Here is a 14,962-nt window from a genome sequence, read left to right as displayed (position 1 = left end):
CAGGGCCATTTTTTTTTCTTTTTAATTCTCACCTGAGTATATGGTTATTGATTTTAGAGGGGTTGGGAAGATGGAGAGAGAGAGAGGAACATCATTGTGTGAGAGAGAATCATTAAATCAGTTGCCTCCCATGGGAATTGAACCCAGAACCTAGGTATGTGCCCTGACCGGGAAGTGAACCTGCAGCCTTGTGGTGTATGGGACAATGCTCCAACCAGCTGAGCCACCCAGCCAGGGCTGAAATTATTTCCTTAATTTCCTTTTCAGATTTTTTATTATTAGTATTTAGAAATCCTACTGGCTTTTGTGTATTGATTTTTCTGTCTTACTACTTGGCTGAATTAATTTGTTCTAAATAGGTTTTTTGGTGGAATCTTTGGTTTTCCATGTATAAAATCATGTCTTCAGAAAACAAAGATAATTATACTTGTTCTTTTACAATTGGGTGCTCTTTTTCCCCTTACCTAATTGCTCTAGTTAGGACTTCTATTTTGACATACAAGTGTAGGAAGCACAGTCCCAAACAAGATGAACTTAAAGAGGCACACACCAAGACTCATCATAATTAAAATGCAGAAGGCTAAAGACAGAATCTTAAAATCAATGAGAGTAAAGCAGTTAATTACCAAAAAAGGAGCTTCCATAAGACTGTCAGCTGATGTCTCAACAGAAACTTTGCAGGCCAGAAGGGAGTATCAAGAAATACTCAAAGTGATGAAAAGCAAGGACCTACAACCAAGTTTACTTTACCCAGCAAAGCTATCATTTAGAATCAAAGAACAGATACAGAGCTTCCCAGAAAAGAAAAAAACTAAAGGTGTTCATCACCACCAAAGAATATTATATGAAATGTTAAAAGGTCTTCTTTAAGAAGAAGAGAAAAAAGATAGAAAATATGAACAATAAAATGACAGTAAATACATATCTTTTCAACAGTGTGATCTAAAAAACAAAATAAACAAAGAAGCAGAACAAAAACAGACTCATAGATACAGAGAACATTTTGAGGATTGCCAGATGGGAGACAGGTTGGGGCGATGGGTGAAAAAGGTAAAGGGATTAAGAAGTACAAATTGGTTGTTACGGAATAGCCATGGGGATGTAAAGTACGGCATAGGAAATCTATAGTCAATACTCTAATAACTATGTATGGTGTCAGATGGGTATGAGATTTATTGAGATGATCACTTTGTTACATAATGTCTAGTCACTGGGGTATACACCTCAAACTAATAAAATATTTTATGTCCACTGTAATTAAAAAATAAAAAAATGACAAATAAATTTTAAAAAAGAAAATTATAACCTTTCAAAATAAAAACATAAGCTTAACTTTTGTTCTTAAAAATTAAATGGTAAATTACTGCACTCCTATCTCTACAGTATAGTAGGCATGACAGATAGAAGGACATTAAAATTTTTTAGTATTTTGCCTCACATTGGGGTCTTTTTAGCATTTCCTACTGGTGGGCAGACACATTACAGAACTAAGAAAGAAAACAGAAGCAAGAAAAATCAGGTCACTTAGTTTCTACATACACTTTTTTTCAACTCGTGAAAGTTCTTTTGCCACTTCATTTTAAATGAGATTAGTTCTGTTGCCAGAAAATTCTTTGCATTGAATATTTTACTATCTCCTGATGAGAAAATGTAGAGTTTTTCCAACTCTTAAATAAAGCTTTACAACATCCTGGAGAGTAGAAGGGAGCTTGCGGCATCCGTGGAGCACCCTTGGCTCCAGCAGTAATAAAACGCCGAGTAGGCAGGTCTTTGTTTTTATAGGCAATGACTCAGGCTAAGCACACAGATGTTCACATATTTTATGACTCTTAGCTTCTGCTTTCTTTCATGTTCTTCTCTAATTTTCTTCGTTTCCACAAGCCACAGACCATGACTTTCTCTTCCAAGGCCACTTCATTTTTGAATGGAAAAATGCATCTGCATGCCGGGACTGTTGTGTCTCAGTTGGGCATTGTCCCACAAAGTGAAAGGTTGCTTGTTTGATTCCCAGTTGGGGCAGATGCCTGGGTTGCAGGTTCGGTCGCACTTTGCGGTGCATGTGGGAAGCTACTGATTCATGTTTCTCTCTCATATTGGATAAACCCCCATCCCCCAAAATGAATGAATGAATGAATGAATGAGATCTTTTTTTTAAGCCCTGACTAGTGTGGCTCAGTGGGTTGGGCATTGCTCCACAGACTAAGAGGTCACCAGTTCAATTCCCACTCAGGGCACATACCTGGGTTGTGGGCTAGGTCCCTGATTGGGGGCATGCAGAGGCAACCAAGGGATGTTTCTCTCCCTCTCTTTCTCCCTCCCTTCCCTTCTCTATAAAAAATAAAAATAAAGAAAATGTGCACTTGAGCAGGTGTGTAAGAAAAGAAAAAAGAAAAATATGTGCGCACAAGCAGGTGTGTATAGTGTATGCATGTCCCTCCCTTCTCCCACCTCCTTTCCATCCACAGTAAAAGAAAATGAAGTCTTTCTTGTGAAGTCTTCTTTGATTCTTTCTCATAAACTTAGGTGTTGCTTCTCCTTTGTTCTCTTTGAATTTTAACACTTACTGTGTAGCAATTGTGTATATGTATACCACGTAGTTAAATGATGAGTTCCTTGAAGGTTACTGGTATGTCTTATTTCCCTCTGAATCCCTAGTACCAAGCCTTGAACACAATAGATGCTTAGTAAATGTGAGTGGATGAGTGGGTCAGTGAGGGAGTGAATGAATTGGAGACCAGCTTGAGAAAATGGATCCTTTATTAATGACCCGTATCTCCACCTCAGATTATTCATGAGGATCTATTGAAGGTCTTGAGTGTGAGCCTGAGCTTGATTATCTTGTGGGTCATAAATGGGTCTTGTGGGGGGGGGAGATTTCTTGATTCTCCCAGGATTCTCTTGTAGACAGCTGTTCTACAGGAATTATTTGTGATCCTTAAAACTAGTATCCCTTATTACTTGTTGGTCATCTGGTTAAATAGATGGTTTCTATCCTCTCTCTCTCTCTTTTTCCCCCCAATATTTTCAACAATATGAATTATATCTTTATTGGCCAGACCTTCTGCTCAGCCTTGAAGGTCCAGTGGTGAACAAAACAGTTCCTGTCTTCATAGAGCTTATATGTGATATGTTAGGTACTGATGAATGCTATATATTGAATCAGGGTAACAGGATAAAAGTGATATGCCTAAAGTGTAGCTTTATCCATTGCACATTACAAAAAAAGCCTGTCATCATAGTATGACCTCAAATATGTAATGAAAAAGAATATCAGGATATAAAGCTGTTACGGAAGTATCCTAAAATATTGGTACAGGCTATTTCTGGAAATGATATTATAGATGACTTTTTTTAATTATGCTTTTATGTATTTTTCCAGAGTGTTCATTAACTTTAGCCTCGGGGAGAAGAGGGTGTTAGTGAGGTCACTTTTGCATTTGAAGCCTGATTCTGCCTGCCCATAGCTCCGGTGCGGTGCGCATCAGTAGGAAGTAAGCCTCCTGCTGAGTTCCTCTGCAAGTGTTGTTTGCGAGATTCCTCAGCGGGTGTCTCACACATGATCTAAACAAGTTTGCACTCAGTGACTCCTTCCAGTTTCTGAGGAGGCCTCTGCTTCGTATCAGTCATGATCAGTATCTGAGAAAGTTCTAGAAGTCTTACTAATTCCCCAATTTGAGCAAAAATACATTGTCATTCTTTCAGGATACATTTCTCAGTGTTTGGACCAGTGCTGAATGGGTCATTTACTTTGATGAAGAAATTGTAGAAAAACTCTAGTAAGTTACAGTAGCACATGCTTCATACATAAATGTCATGTTTTTTGTTCATTTTTTCCCATAGTGTATACTTTACAAAATTTCAGCCAAACATGACCTACCTTAGCACTGTTGCCACACATGTGTTATGACTTCTTGTAAAAGCTCTGGGACAGTAGCAGAGGAAAAGCAAGAAGCAGGTTTCTCGGTCCCTCCAGTAAAATGAGCCCAACTCCATTTCCCTCATCACCCGCCTACCAATCAGGAGAGTGTCTGTGCCCTGATTGTACACCCTGATTATACCTCAGCTGCTGTGGTATCAAGAATAACAGGAAGAGGGGGAGAAAGAAGGGAAAGCCTGAAACAGCACCCATGACTAGGCTGGGCCCCAGGCTATCGGACTCAGCAGATATGTAATAATAATAAAGCATCTTTCATACTTAAAGCTGTAGGATTTCCTGTAGCTCTGGACTTTCCACATCCTCTTCAGGCTCTGAGTTGTTACGTATCCCTGGAGGACTGATGTCTGTGCTTCTACCCACCTCTCTGTACTTCCTCCACCCCAGGACTGTCTTTGTGACAAAGCAAACAAAAAATAATACGCAAGGATGGGCAAAAGTAGGTTTACAGTAGTAATACAAATAATACACGAATAAACCTGTTTCATGTACTTACCACTGTAAACCCACTTTTGCCTACCCCTCTCTTCTGTTTATGTCCATGGTATACTCATTTTTAGGGTAAAAGCACACTGTACACATTTAAATGGTGGGTGGGCACACCGTTGTTCTAGAATGAATTTGATGTAAAGGTAAAGAGCTGAGGAAGGACAAGGAAACTTTCTGCACCTCTTAGCTTGCTCCCTCTTACCCTCTGTTTTGCAGGTCTCTTCCCCCCGCCCGCCCCTCCGCCCTGCACCTTTCTTTCTTTGTACTTTCTTATATCAAGCAGCAATTCCTATAAACATTCTTCGACTTTATGGTAGAATTTATGCCTGAACAGGTGAAACCTGTCTCAAAGTAGATCAGTTCATTCCTTCCAGAAATGTTAGTCCCTGTGGTAAGTGCACTGTAATGGAACAGGTCATTTCTCATGCCTGTGGAGCACAAGTTAAATCATTACTTTTGCAATTACTGTGCCTTCTGCCTGGAATAGCTTGCTTTCTCCCACCTTCATCTATTTGGCAGATTCCATCACTTTTTTAAAAGGTCTAGCTCAAATGTAGTAGCTTCTATGATACTTTTCCTAATTCTCCTAGACAGTTGTTGACTCCTACAACAGGTTTTTCATATCTCAGATAGCTCATTTAAGATTGTTTTATTATGGTTTCTTTACATGTTTCTAACTAGACTGCAAGCTTCCCAGGGGTAGGAACTGCATTTTCTTATTTTCCTGGATTTGCTATATGGTCAACATGGTTTTTGGCCATTCATTTTTCATTGGCTGAGCCTTACTCCCTGTTTTTAAGGACCTTACAATTTAGTAAGGGTGCCCTGGCCAGGTGCTCAGTTGGTTGGGGCATCGTCCTGTAAACCAAAGGGTTATGGGTTTGATCCCCGGTCGGGGTGCAAATGGAGGCAACTGATTGATGTTTCTCTCTCATCTCTCTCTCTTCCTCCCTCCTGCCCTCTCTCTGTAAAATCAATGAAGAAATCCTCAAGTGAGGATTTTTTTTTAAAAAACCTAGTAAGGGTGATAGGTCAGTCATAGATAACTATAGTACAAACTAGAATGCAGTCAGCCACAAAGAAGGAATAAATCACTTCTTGCTCTGGGAATTAGAGGTGAAATTGCCTACATTATTTCAAGCCTGTGGATTAAGTAGCATTCAGAATGGACCTTGCAGGATGAGGGTGAAAATGTGGAATTAATGGAGTCCAGCTTTTTTTACTTCTTGATGTCTTTATTAGGAATATTTAAAGTGCATGGGAACTATATTATGTGACATTCATTCCAGTGTTGAATGCTTTACCTAGAGTTAGTTTACCTGTTTTTTTAAAATCCTAAGTCATTTACCAGTTGATTTATACAAAGGAATATATCTATCTTGTAGGGATATCAATGTGCTCACTGTCTTTGCGGACTTAAGTCAGAAATTCAGGGCTAATATTTGGAATTAGATCATTTTCATCTGTCTGAAATGTTACCAAAGAAAAGAGGATGTGAAATGTGATGTCTTTCTGTCTTATTATATTGATATTCTTTATTCATTTTAGCCACAGACCCCTTTGCTTCTGTTTTTGGAAATGAATCGTTTGAAGATGGATTTGCTGACTTCAGCACATTGTCAAAGGTAATCTGAAGTGATTAGTGGGTAACTAAAGTATGTTATGTTTCTACCAAAAGAGCAGTCCTTCCTTTCTATTATTTAACCCTCTTGCAGACATTGCTACTTCATTTCAATAAATCACAGCTAATGTTGATTTCAGACAGAGATGAAAGGTAAGATATAATTAAAAGTAGATGTTTTTATATTAATAAAGACAGTGGTGAGGCTACAGGTAATTATAGTGTCCTAATGACAAATTTGCTCAACAACTTCGTTTTTAAGAGTCTTCTGTCTTTTTAAACATGTTTCTTCCAATTGAACTACATTTTTCTCCTCTTCATTGTCTGGGTCAGTAGTTGTATAATCTGGGTATTCATTCCATCCTCTCTGCATTGGTTAATGGAGGGTTTTTTTGTGTGTTTGTTTTTTTGTTCTGAGGCTGTCGCAGTTATATTAAGATAATTTATACACATAGTCCAGTACTTAGGACTGATTGAAGCCAAAAGAGTAAAATTAGAGTCAGATTGTCTGTGTCATTGTTCCTCAGCTGGGTGTTATTTCCCACCTCTCCCTACCCCCAGGAGACATTTGGAAATGTCTGAAGATATTTTTGGTTGTCACAGCCAGGGAGGGGACTATTTATATTTAGTGGATAGAGAACAGCGATGCTGTTAAACATCTTACAAATGCCCTGTCTAGTCCCCCGACTCCACAGCATAGTATTATGGCCAGCCCAAAATGTCACTAGTGTTCCTGTATAAAAACACTGGCCTAAGTGGATCTAAAGTCATACCATCTGATTCATTATTCAAAAGTGAATCATTCATTACTCCATGTATTAGAAAGACAGGGTTCTCAGACTCACATTAAGACTCAAATTATGATTCCATGGGCTCCCTTTGCTTTAAAAAACTAGCTTTCAGGTTGTCTTTAATGCCATTTTTAGAAGGGGGGCATTTGTTAAATCTTGCTTGTATTTAAGTATACTTTGGGAAGTGTGAAATTTTTTTTTAAATCATTTGCATCGGATACTCATTTGAGGGAAGATATGTAGTCTGTTTAAAATGACTTCAGGTGGTTTTGTATTGCCTGAAACTTGACAAACTGTTAATCCATAGTTGGCTTGTTTTTTGCTGTGATCTGTTGCTCTTAATAAATAGTGATGTTATAATTACTACTCATTAAGAACAACTCAAAAAATTCTTCCTTTGGCCCTGAAAGCAAAGTCAGTGCTCTCAGAATTGAAATAAATAAAGCTGCATAATACTGAAGACCATTCTTCAAATGCTACATGACCACATACAGTTTGGTTGGTATAATACATGTAACCGTGTATAAACATTTCTTTTCAAACAAAGGTCAACAATGAAGATCCTTTTAGTTCAGCTACATCGAGCTCTGCCAGCAATGTGGTTGTTACAAAAAATATGCTGGAGGAAGCACCAGTCAAAAATGAAGATGTACCCCCTGCACTGCCACCAAAGATCGGAACTCCAACAAGACCTTGCCCACTGCCACCTGGTATGAAAGATGGTACCTTTCCTAAATCAACAAGATCTTTTCCTTTTCTTAAAGTGTCATTTGGGCCTTAATTACCTAAAGAGCCTTAAACAAAACAAATCAAAAAACATGGCAGGTGCCTGCTGCTGTCCTCTGTTCTGACCCCAACACAGAATGACAGGCATGTGCCTAAGGGGCCAGCCTGTGTACCTGTAAGGAACTACTTTTCTGGCACAAATGAATTTCTTTTTAAATCATTTTAGAGAGACAGTAAATGGAAAAAGGAAAGTACTAATGAAGTCTCTTGGTTTTTTTGGAAGTTCATCGATTACCATTTGAACAATAGTTTCCCACACTTGGGTGTTTAATTTCTATAAGAGAAGATTAGTTTGGAAGTCCCATTCTTTTTGTGGTAAATGTGAAGTCTTAAATTCTTTAATGTGAGAATATATGGCTTTTTGGTATCCAGAATTTAGCAATATAGTGATTTGAAAAGGAAGTATTGTTTTTCTTGAAGAAAAGCATTACCTTACATAATAAAGACTCCTGCCCTGGCTGGTGTGGCTCAGTGCATTGAGCAATACCTGTGAACCAAAGGGTCTCCAATTCGTTCCCAGTCAGGGCACATGCCTGGGTTGCAGACCAGGTCCCCAGTTGGGGGTGGGAGAGGCAACCACACATTGAAGTTTCTCTTCCTCTCTATTTCCCTCTGTTCCTCTCTCTCTAAAAATAAATAAATAAAATCTTTTTTTAAAAAGACTCCTTTTTTTTTTAATAAAATGATATTTTGGGCGTCCAGGAACAAATTCTTAAAGTTGTTTTTTTTTTTTTTAATCTTTAGCACTATACCAAGAAAAAGGGTTGGAGGGTGTTTTTTAATGAAGATAATAAAGTTCATTGGAAGTGGCAAAAAAGGCCAGTCCCCTGAGTAGGTGTAGTGCTACTAGGTTGAGAAGCACTATGAGAAGACACATCTGGACGTTGTAATTTTTTTAAGCTCTTATTTATTTTTAGAGAAAGGGGAAGGGAGAGAGAGAGGAGGAGAAACATCAATTGAGATACATCTTGCCACTCGCATGCCCCCTCCTGGGGACCTGGCCTGCAACCCAGGCATGTGCCCCATCTGGGAATCGAACTGATGACCCTTCAGTTCCCAAGCTGGCACTCAACCCACTGAGCCATACCAGCCAGGCTGTTCTTTTAATCATATGTCATTCCCTGGGAAATTTTCAGACACAGTAGCTATAGATTACTCTTTTGTTTTTTATCATAATAACCTCCCTATGGTATTTCTTGGGAAGATTAATTTTTCTTCCTTGATTTAAAGGAATTGCATACATAATTGTTAATACTCAATTATCTGTTGAAAGATCAGGTAAACACTTTAAAGTCATTTCTATCTTTTAAGGAAAAGTAGCCTATATTATATATTGCCAGAGGGTAAGGTTGTCAGACTATATGAAACAAGTATGAGTCAATTTGTTCATTTAATTTTTAGATCTGTATGATGCCAAAAGTGAAGTTATTTTTTAAGTCCTAAGTAAAATAATACACTAGTGTTTTAACTAAATGGTGTCTGCAGCATAGTGAGTGTCTATTGCTATAGAAAGATCAAAGAAAAGATGGTTTGTTGGAGAGAGTACTGGACTGGAAACTTAAGGGTTTGGGTTCTAATTCTGGATATGCTCTGACTGGCTCCATGATCTTGAGTGTGTAGTTTTGGAGCCTTACTGTCTGAGATGTTAGATGGTGGCTGTGATTCTAATTCTGCCTTCCTTCAAGTACTCTCGGGAGGATCCACTAAGATACGAAATATGAACATCTTTTGTAAGCTGTTGCAGTGATGGAAAGATTCTTTTGATTCGATTGCTATCACCATTTAACACATTTTAGGAAAAATACATATTCGAAGATATTTTAACATCTATTCTTATTTTTCTTCAAAAAGTACTAAGTTTAGGACTTTAAAATTTGAGAACTTGTTTGAAAATGATGGTGAATTAATGAGCAACAATATGCTGTTGTTTGGTCAGAGTTTATGAGCAGCAATATGCTGTTGTTTGGTTAGAGTTTATCAGCAAACACAAAGATTTTAGGCCCTATGCATCAAAATATTCTCTTTATTCCTCAGTAATACATTGTAGATGGCAAAAAGTGGGTGGGGTTTGCCAAAGTAAATTTTAATTTCATGGTTCCCAACTGTGGCATATAGATCCAGAGAAAAAAAATCAGAGGAATATTAACATTTTTCAAAGGTCATTTGCTCTTACTGCCAGTAGTGAATAACTGTATCAGGCTGAGGTTTTAATAGCAGAGGCATTGCTGTCTTTATTCTTTGTCATTCTGTTATATTCTTTCTTTTCTCTCTTCTTGGAGAAATGCTGTTTTGGGGAAGAAAAGGTTTACTCTCTTGGCAAAAATAGGATTTCTGGCCCATTCCTTTCCCGTTTGCTGTTTTTTAATTTGCCTACATGGAGCTGGAATGTAGTTGAGAGGTTGCATGTGAAAAATTTGAGGTTAGGCTATTGGTGTGGCCATTTAAAACCATATGGAGAATGTGTTTTAGACACTCACCCCTACTCCCATCTCCAGTTCTTTAATGCTCCCTGTGTTCATGTTCTTGTGTGTTTGTGTTTGCCGTATTTGCTGGTTAATTGTAATGATTTTGATCCAGGAAAAAGACCTATCAACAAATTGGATTCTTCCGATCCCTTTAAACTGAATGATCCATTTCAGCCTTTCCCAGTCAATGATAGCCCCAAAGAAAAAGATCCTGATATGTTTTGCGATCCATTTACTTCTACTACTACTACCACTACCAATAAAGAGGCTGACCCAAGCAATTTTGCTAACTTCAGTGCTGTAAGTACTGTGAATGGGCTGTTTGGGGGAGAATCTTTCCATTTACAGTTTGAAGGGTTTTCAAAGATTACTTTGGAGTCTGCCAAATTTACATCATTTCAACTAAATTTACCAACATACTAAAAATGGTCTTCCCCCAACCAAAACCTCTGTTTGCTTCTGTTTTAATGGTTCTAAAATTATTCCTTTGCACAAATGATTTTAGTAGTCTTATTTCTTGTGATATATACCAGTTGTTTTGTAAACCTTTCTCTTCATCTTGGTAAACAACATAAGTAAAATCTCTATAGTTACTGTTTTGATTTTGCAGTGTTATGGATGATGGGCCATTAGGCAGTCGTTTGCTGTCTGCCCACTGAATGAATAATGCCAGTAATGATCTTGTGCATTTGTTATTGCGTATGTGTGTTTGTGTATAAAGCTTTGTAGATTTCTGAAGACTAGTGAACAACTATTGCATGACAGGATAGGGCCAGGAATTCTGAATAGAAAGTAACACTCTGGTTTTATATAGTACTGTTTTTTAACGTGAATGTCATTTTTATGAAATAAATACAGTCGTCAAGAGTTAAACAAATCTTTAATCATTTGGAGGGCTCTAATTCACTGGCCTCCCATATTTACTTGGAATTCTCCCAGAGCTGACCAAAATAGGTAGACCAGTTAAACAAATGGAAGGATAATGTGATAATGACACAGGCAGGGCCTGTAATATCACACAAGTGAGAGAACCAACTATGGACGTATCACTCTGGAGGGACATAAAGCAATGACACATTCCGCCATTATTTGATTAAAAAAACAAGGCCTTTTTAAAAATAAAATTCTTAGAGTAGCTAACAAAGTTTCTTTTTCCAGATTTTTTTCCCCACTAATAATGACTCTCATTATCACTGCTTATTCTATAACAAAAGAATTTTCCTCTACTTACCACCTAAAGCCCTTGATGATTTTGGAAGTAGGAGATCTAGTGGCCAGGTAACCCCGGGCCAAAATCTGCTTTGGTTCTCCTTCCGTGTTGCCTTGGGTCACCCAGCCAGTCACTTTAGCCCAGCAGCCATTTCTAGTGAGAAAGGAATAGTCAAGGAATCTGCATACAGCCAAGGCCAATGAATTAAACTGAGCTACCAAGATTTTGAATTTGTACTCTAGGTACCACTGACTTCTTCTGAATATGAAGGAGCAGAATAGGAATCAGTATCTTGATTATTAGAAAATGGAATGTGAGAATTTACTGACTTCAGTTTTGTTACATGGGATTTGATTTGTTTCCAGCATAGAATCCAGAATTGCTTAAGAGATTTTAATCCCTTTAATGTAAAGAAACCTGCTGGCAGTTTGTGGCATTTAATACATTAAATATTATTTCAGCAAGTTAAAACCTGTTTGGAATGAGCCTTGACCAATAGCTGAGGCATTTTGCTTATTTTCTGCTCCAGAATCTCAATATAGTATAATATAAAGCAGCTCATAAAAATGTCTTCTGCCTTGGCTGCTGTGGCTTAGTGGATTGAGTGCTGGCCTGTGAACCAAAGGGTCACCAGTTCGATTCCCAGCCTAGGGCACACCGGAATTTCCAGCCAGGTCCCCAGTAGGGGGTGTGCAAGAGGAAGCCACTCATTGATGTTTCTCCCTTTCCCTTCCCCTCTCTAAAAATGAACAAAATCTTAAAAATGTCTTTTTCCATTATCAAAGATTTGTTAAGTTAAACATTTAAAAGTCCCTCTAACTCCTTAGGAAAAAGCTATCATTTTTTTTAAAAACCTGGCAGTTTCTTTCATTTCAGTCTGTTGTGATATTCATCTTATTATGGTATTCCTATATATGACAGTACTTAAAGCAAGTCGAATTTTTTTTATTTAGTATCTGCCAAGATTGCTGTTTTGGGGTAAAAATATATCCCTGACCTAATAACTAGTGTTAATGTCTGACTGGGTCAAAAAGTTCTCAGAGACTGCCAACATCTTTATAATGTATTATTAAAAAAAAAAGAAAAAAGAAAAAAAAAAGGATTTCATCCATACCTTGTTTAGTATACTTAGTACTCCTATTGTACATATAGCAAAATCATCATATTCTTTGCTTTATAGTTTTTCTGTGCAGGAAGGTTAGGATACGGTAGGGAGTCACCAGTGGGATTAAGTTGAAAATGATTTATCATGTGAGGATGCTCACCGAAGTTGAAGTAGTAGGTGTTTTGTATTAGGCAAAAAGGCTGGCCGCTCCTGTTTTTAGAACTACTAACTCACTGTAAACATACACTTTTAAAAATGATGTTTTAATGTTTAGTTTTATAAACTGGCTGTAAACTGCAATAATTTTTAAAACAAAACTGTATTTAGTAACTGGTAAAACTAAAGGCGCTTTCAGAAAAAAAATTCAACAAGTAACAAGACTATTTCTAGAGTCCTTCAGGTGAAACAAGTAGCTAATGCCTTTTGTAAAAACTATTTTTCCTTCTTTTCTTTTTATTTGTTTTACTCATTAATCTATTCATTTGTTTATTCCTTTGTCTTTTACATGGTAGTATCCCTCTGAAGAAGACATGATTGAATGGGCCAAGAGGGAAAGCGAGAGAGAGGAAGAGCAGAGGCTTGCCAGACTGACTCAGCAAGAGCAAGAAGACTTAGAACTGGCAATTGCACTCAGCAAATCTGAGATTTCAGAAGCATGAAGAATTCTCCTCTCCTTTGTCAACCATGTAATGCTCTTCTTCTTGAATGCTGAAGCTATTTACAGTGTATATCAAAACTACCATAAGCATGGGGATACAAAAGGTTTGAGGTTCCTGTAAATGTGACAAAAGTTTGTTTTTTTAAAAAAATTCATTTCAGATTTGTCTTCCCCCACCCCTTCCCCGTAAAAGCAGTAGCCGAGTCAGACAGCTTCACCTACGTCCCTGTTCTGGTGTGCATTTACTGTGAGCTTTTGCCTGCCTCTGCTACTTCTACGTGTTAAAACCAGAGCACCCAAGCTTCTGCTTTCTGGAATATAGAAAAATAGCTTCACCCCTGTGCTACCCTTGTTCTCTAGTTACTCTGCTGATAGCCAGTGGGGTCCTTAAAAGTTACAGTATTCTCTCCTGATTTGGATGGATGAGGGAGGAGAAGGGATAGACCATCCTATTTCTTTTATGATAGTAAAGATTAACTAAAGTGCGTGTTTGTATTTCCATAGAATCAAAAAACTGTTTTTTTAATAGACAAGGAAAAATATTTTGCATAAAGTGACTCCATTATTGAAAAAGGGATGCTTTAGATTGAACCATTACAGCTTCAGACTGAATTTAAAGAATTTTAGATAAACAGATACCTCTCCAGAATTTTAAGTGCTAGACAATGGAGAAAATTTATCCCCTAGAATATACCCATCAGCACAAGGTGAGCAAACATCAGAGTGTGGCAGTTGTTCTGCCTTTGCTGTGGCACTGTCCTCGGCGGTTCGTGGTAGGTTATTTTTGTACTTTTGCAGAAGAGACTTTAGCAGGCTAGAACTGGAAGGTACTTTAATTTTTTGTATATATATTTTTGTTTTCTTTAATGAAGGCTCAGTTACTTGAAATGTAAAACTTCACTGAATACAAATGAAAAAAGTAACATGTATTAAATCATACTGCTTTTTGTACATCTTTGTGGTTTAAAATAGTTTATTCTCTTCATGTTTTTTGCCTATGAAATCGGCAGTCTGGCTAAAAAAAATCTTGTTTTTTTAATAATTGGGAGATAAGAGACCTGCCAAATTATTAAAACTCTTCATGTGTTAAAAGCCTATCTTCTGTAAAACTGACCTAGCAGACAAGCTGAATTTGAAATAGGCTGTAAGGTGTAATCTTAATATTTTTTAACATCAGTTACTGACTTAGGTAATGTATTGAATACTTATTTACCAAGATAAAGAAAAACGCACTTAAAACTAATTAAAAGTCTCTCTCGTCATCAAGTCAAAGTTGTATTAATCTGTGTTAATCAGTAACTTACTGCCGAGCCTATGAATAAATTCCAAAACATCCAGTTCATTTCATCTTGAAATGGTGCTTTGTTTCTCTCCACAAACAATTGGACTGCTGTAGTTTAAAACAAACTTAAACCACTTTCTTGCACTGCTAACTTTTTTCTACTTTTGTAAATTGAAACAGTTCAGCATAAAAGTCATACATATGAAGCAAGGGCTGAATCATAGTCACAAGGCTTAAATTTTGATAAACTAATCCAGTGACTAAGGATATACACAGAAGTTGACTGAGAAGGTAGTGTTGGGAGTTATGATAGGTAATGGTTTTGGGTTTTTTCTTCCCCTTACACTTCAGGAAAAAGGTAAGTTGACTTGAACAACCTTCTTTTGCACTGGGAAAGTGAACAGATGTTTGAAATGCTTTTAAAATATTTTTTTTAATTAAAAAACTCTGGAAAAGATTAAATATCTGTAACTTATAAACACCAACTTTTGATGTAATGTGTACCCTGATCTTATGTATGTTTAACTGGATTACATAGATTCTTATCTTTTGTTAAAATATGTATACTCAGTGGACCAATATAATATTAAAGTATGTATATATTATATAAATATAAATATA

The 14,962-nt window shown here is 37.2% G+C and overlaps 1 protein-coding gene across 5 annotated transcripts in view; it reads left to right on the top strand.

Moving 5' to 3' along the window:
- Nucleotides 1–14,414, top strand: part of EPS15 (epidermal growth factor receptor pathway substrate 15) — a 113,840-nt gene extending 99,426 nt beyond the window's left edge. For 2 of the 5 annotated variants that reach the window (XM_054572893.1, XM_054572885.1), the window contains exons 22-25: nt 5,972–6,048; nt 7,383–7,545; nt 10,199–10,386; nt 12,914–14,414. In XM_054572893.1, the coding sequence (XP_054428868.1) occupies nt 5,972–6,048; nt 7,383–7,545; nt 10,199–10,386; nt 12,914–13,060 (575 nt within the window). In that variant the 3' untranslated portion in view covers nt 13,061–14,414. Of the gene's footprint in view, nt 1–5,971; nt 6,049–7,376; nt 7,546–10,198; nt 10,387–12,913 lie in introns of all 5 variants that reach the window. The other 3 variants (XM_054572890.1, XM_054572884.1, XM_054572902.1) reach the window with 2 other exon arrangements.
- Nucleotides 14,415–14,962: the final 548 nt, after the last annotated feature.

This window comes from Pteronotus mesoamericanus, unplaced genomic scaffold (assembly GCF_021234165.1).
Source record: "Pteronotus mesoamericanus isolate MK-2021 breed Mesoamerican mustached bat unplaced genomic scaffold, CSHL_Meso_final contig_105, whole genome shotgun sequence".
NCBI classification, from domain to species: Eukaryota; Metazoa; Chordata; class Mammalia; order Chiroptera; family Mormoopidae; genus Pteronotus; species Pteronotus mesoamericanus.
Note: the sequence above shows the minus strand (reverse complement) of the source record. Positions and strands in the feature narration are given on the sequence as shown.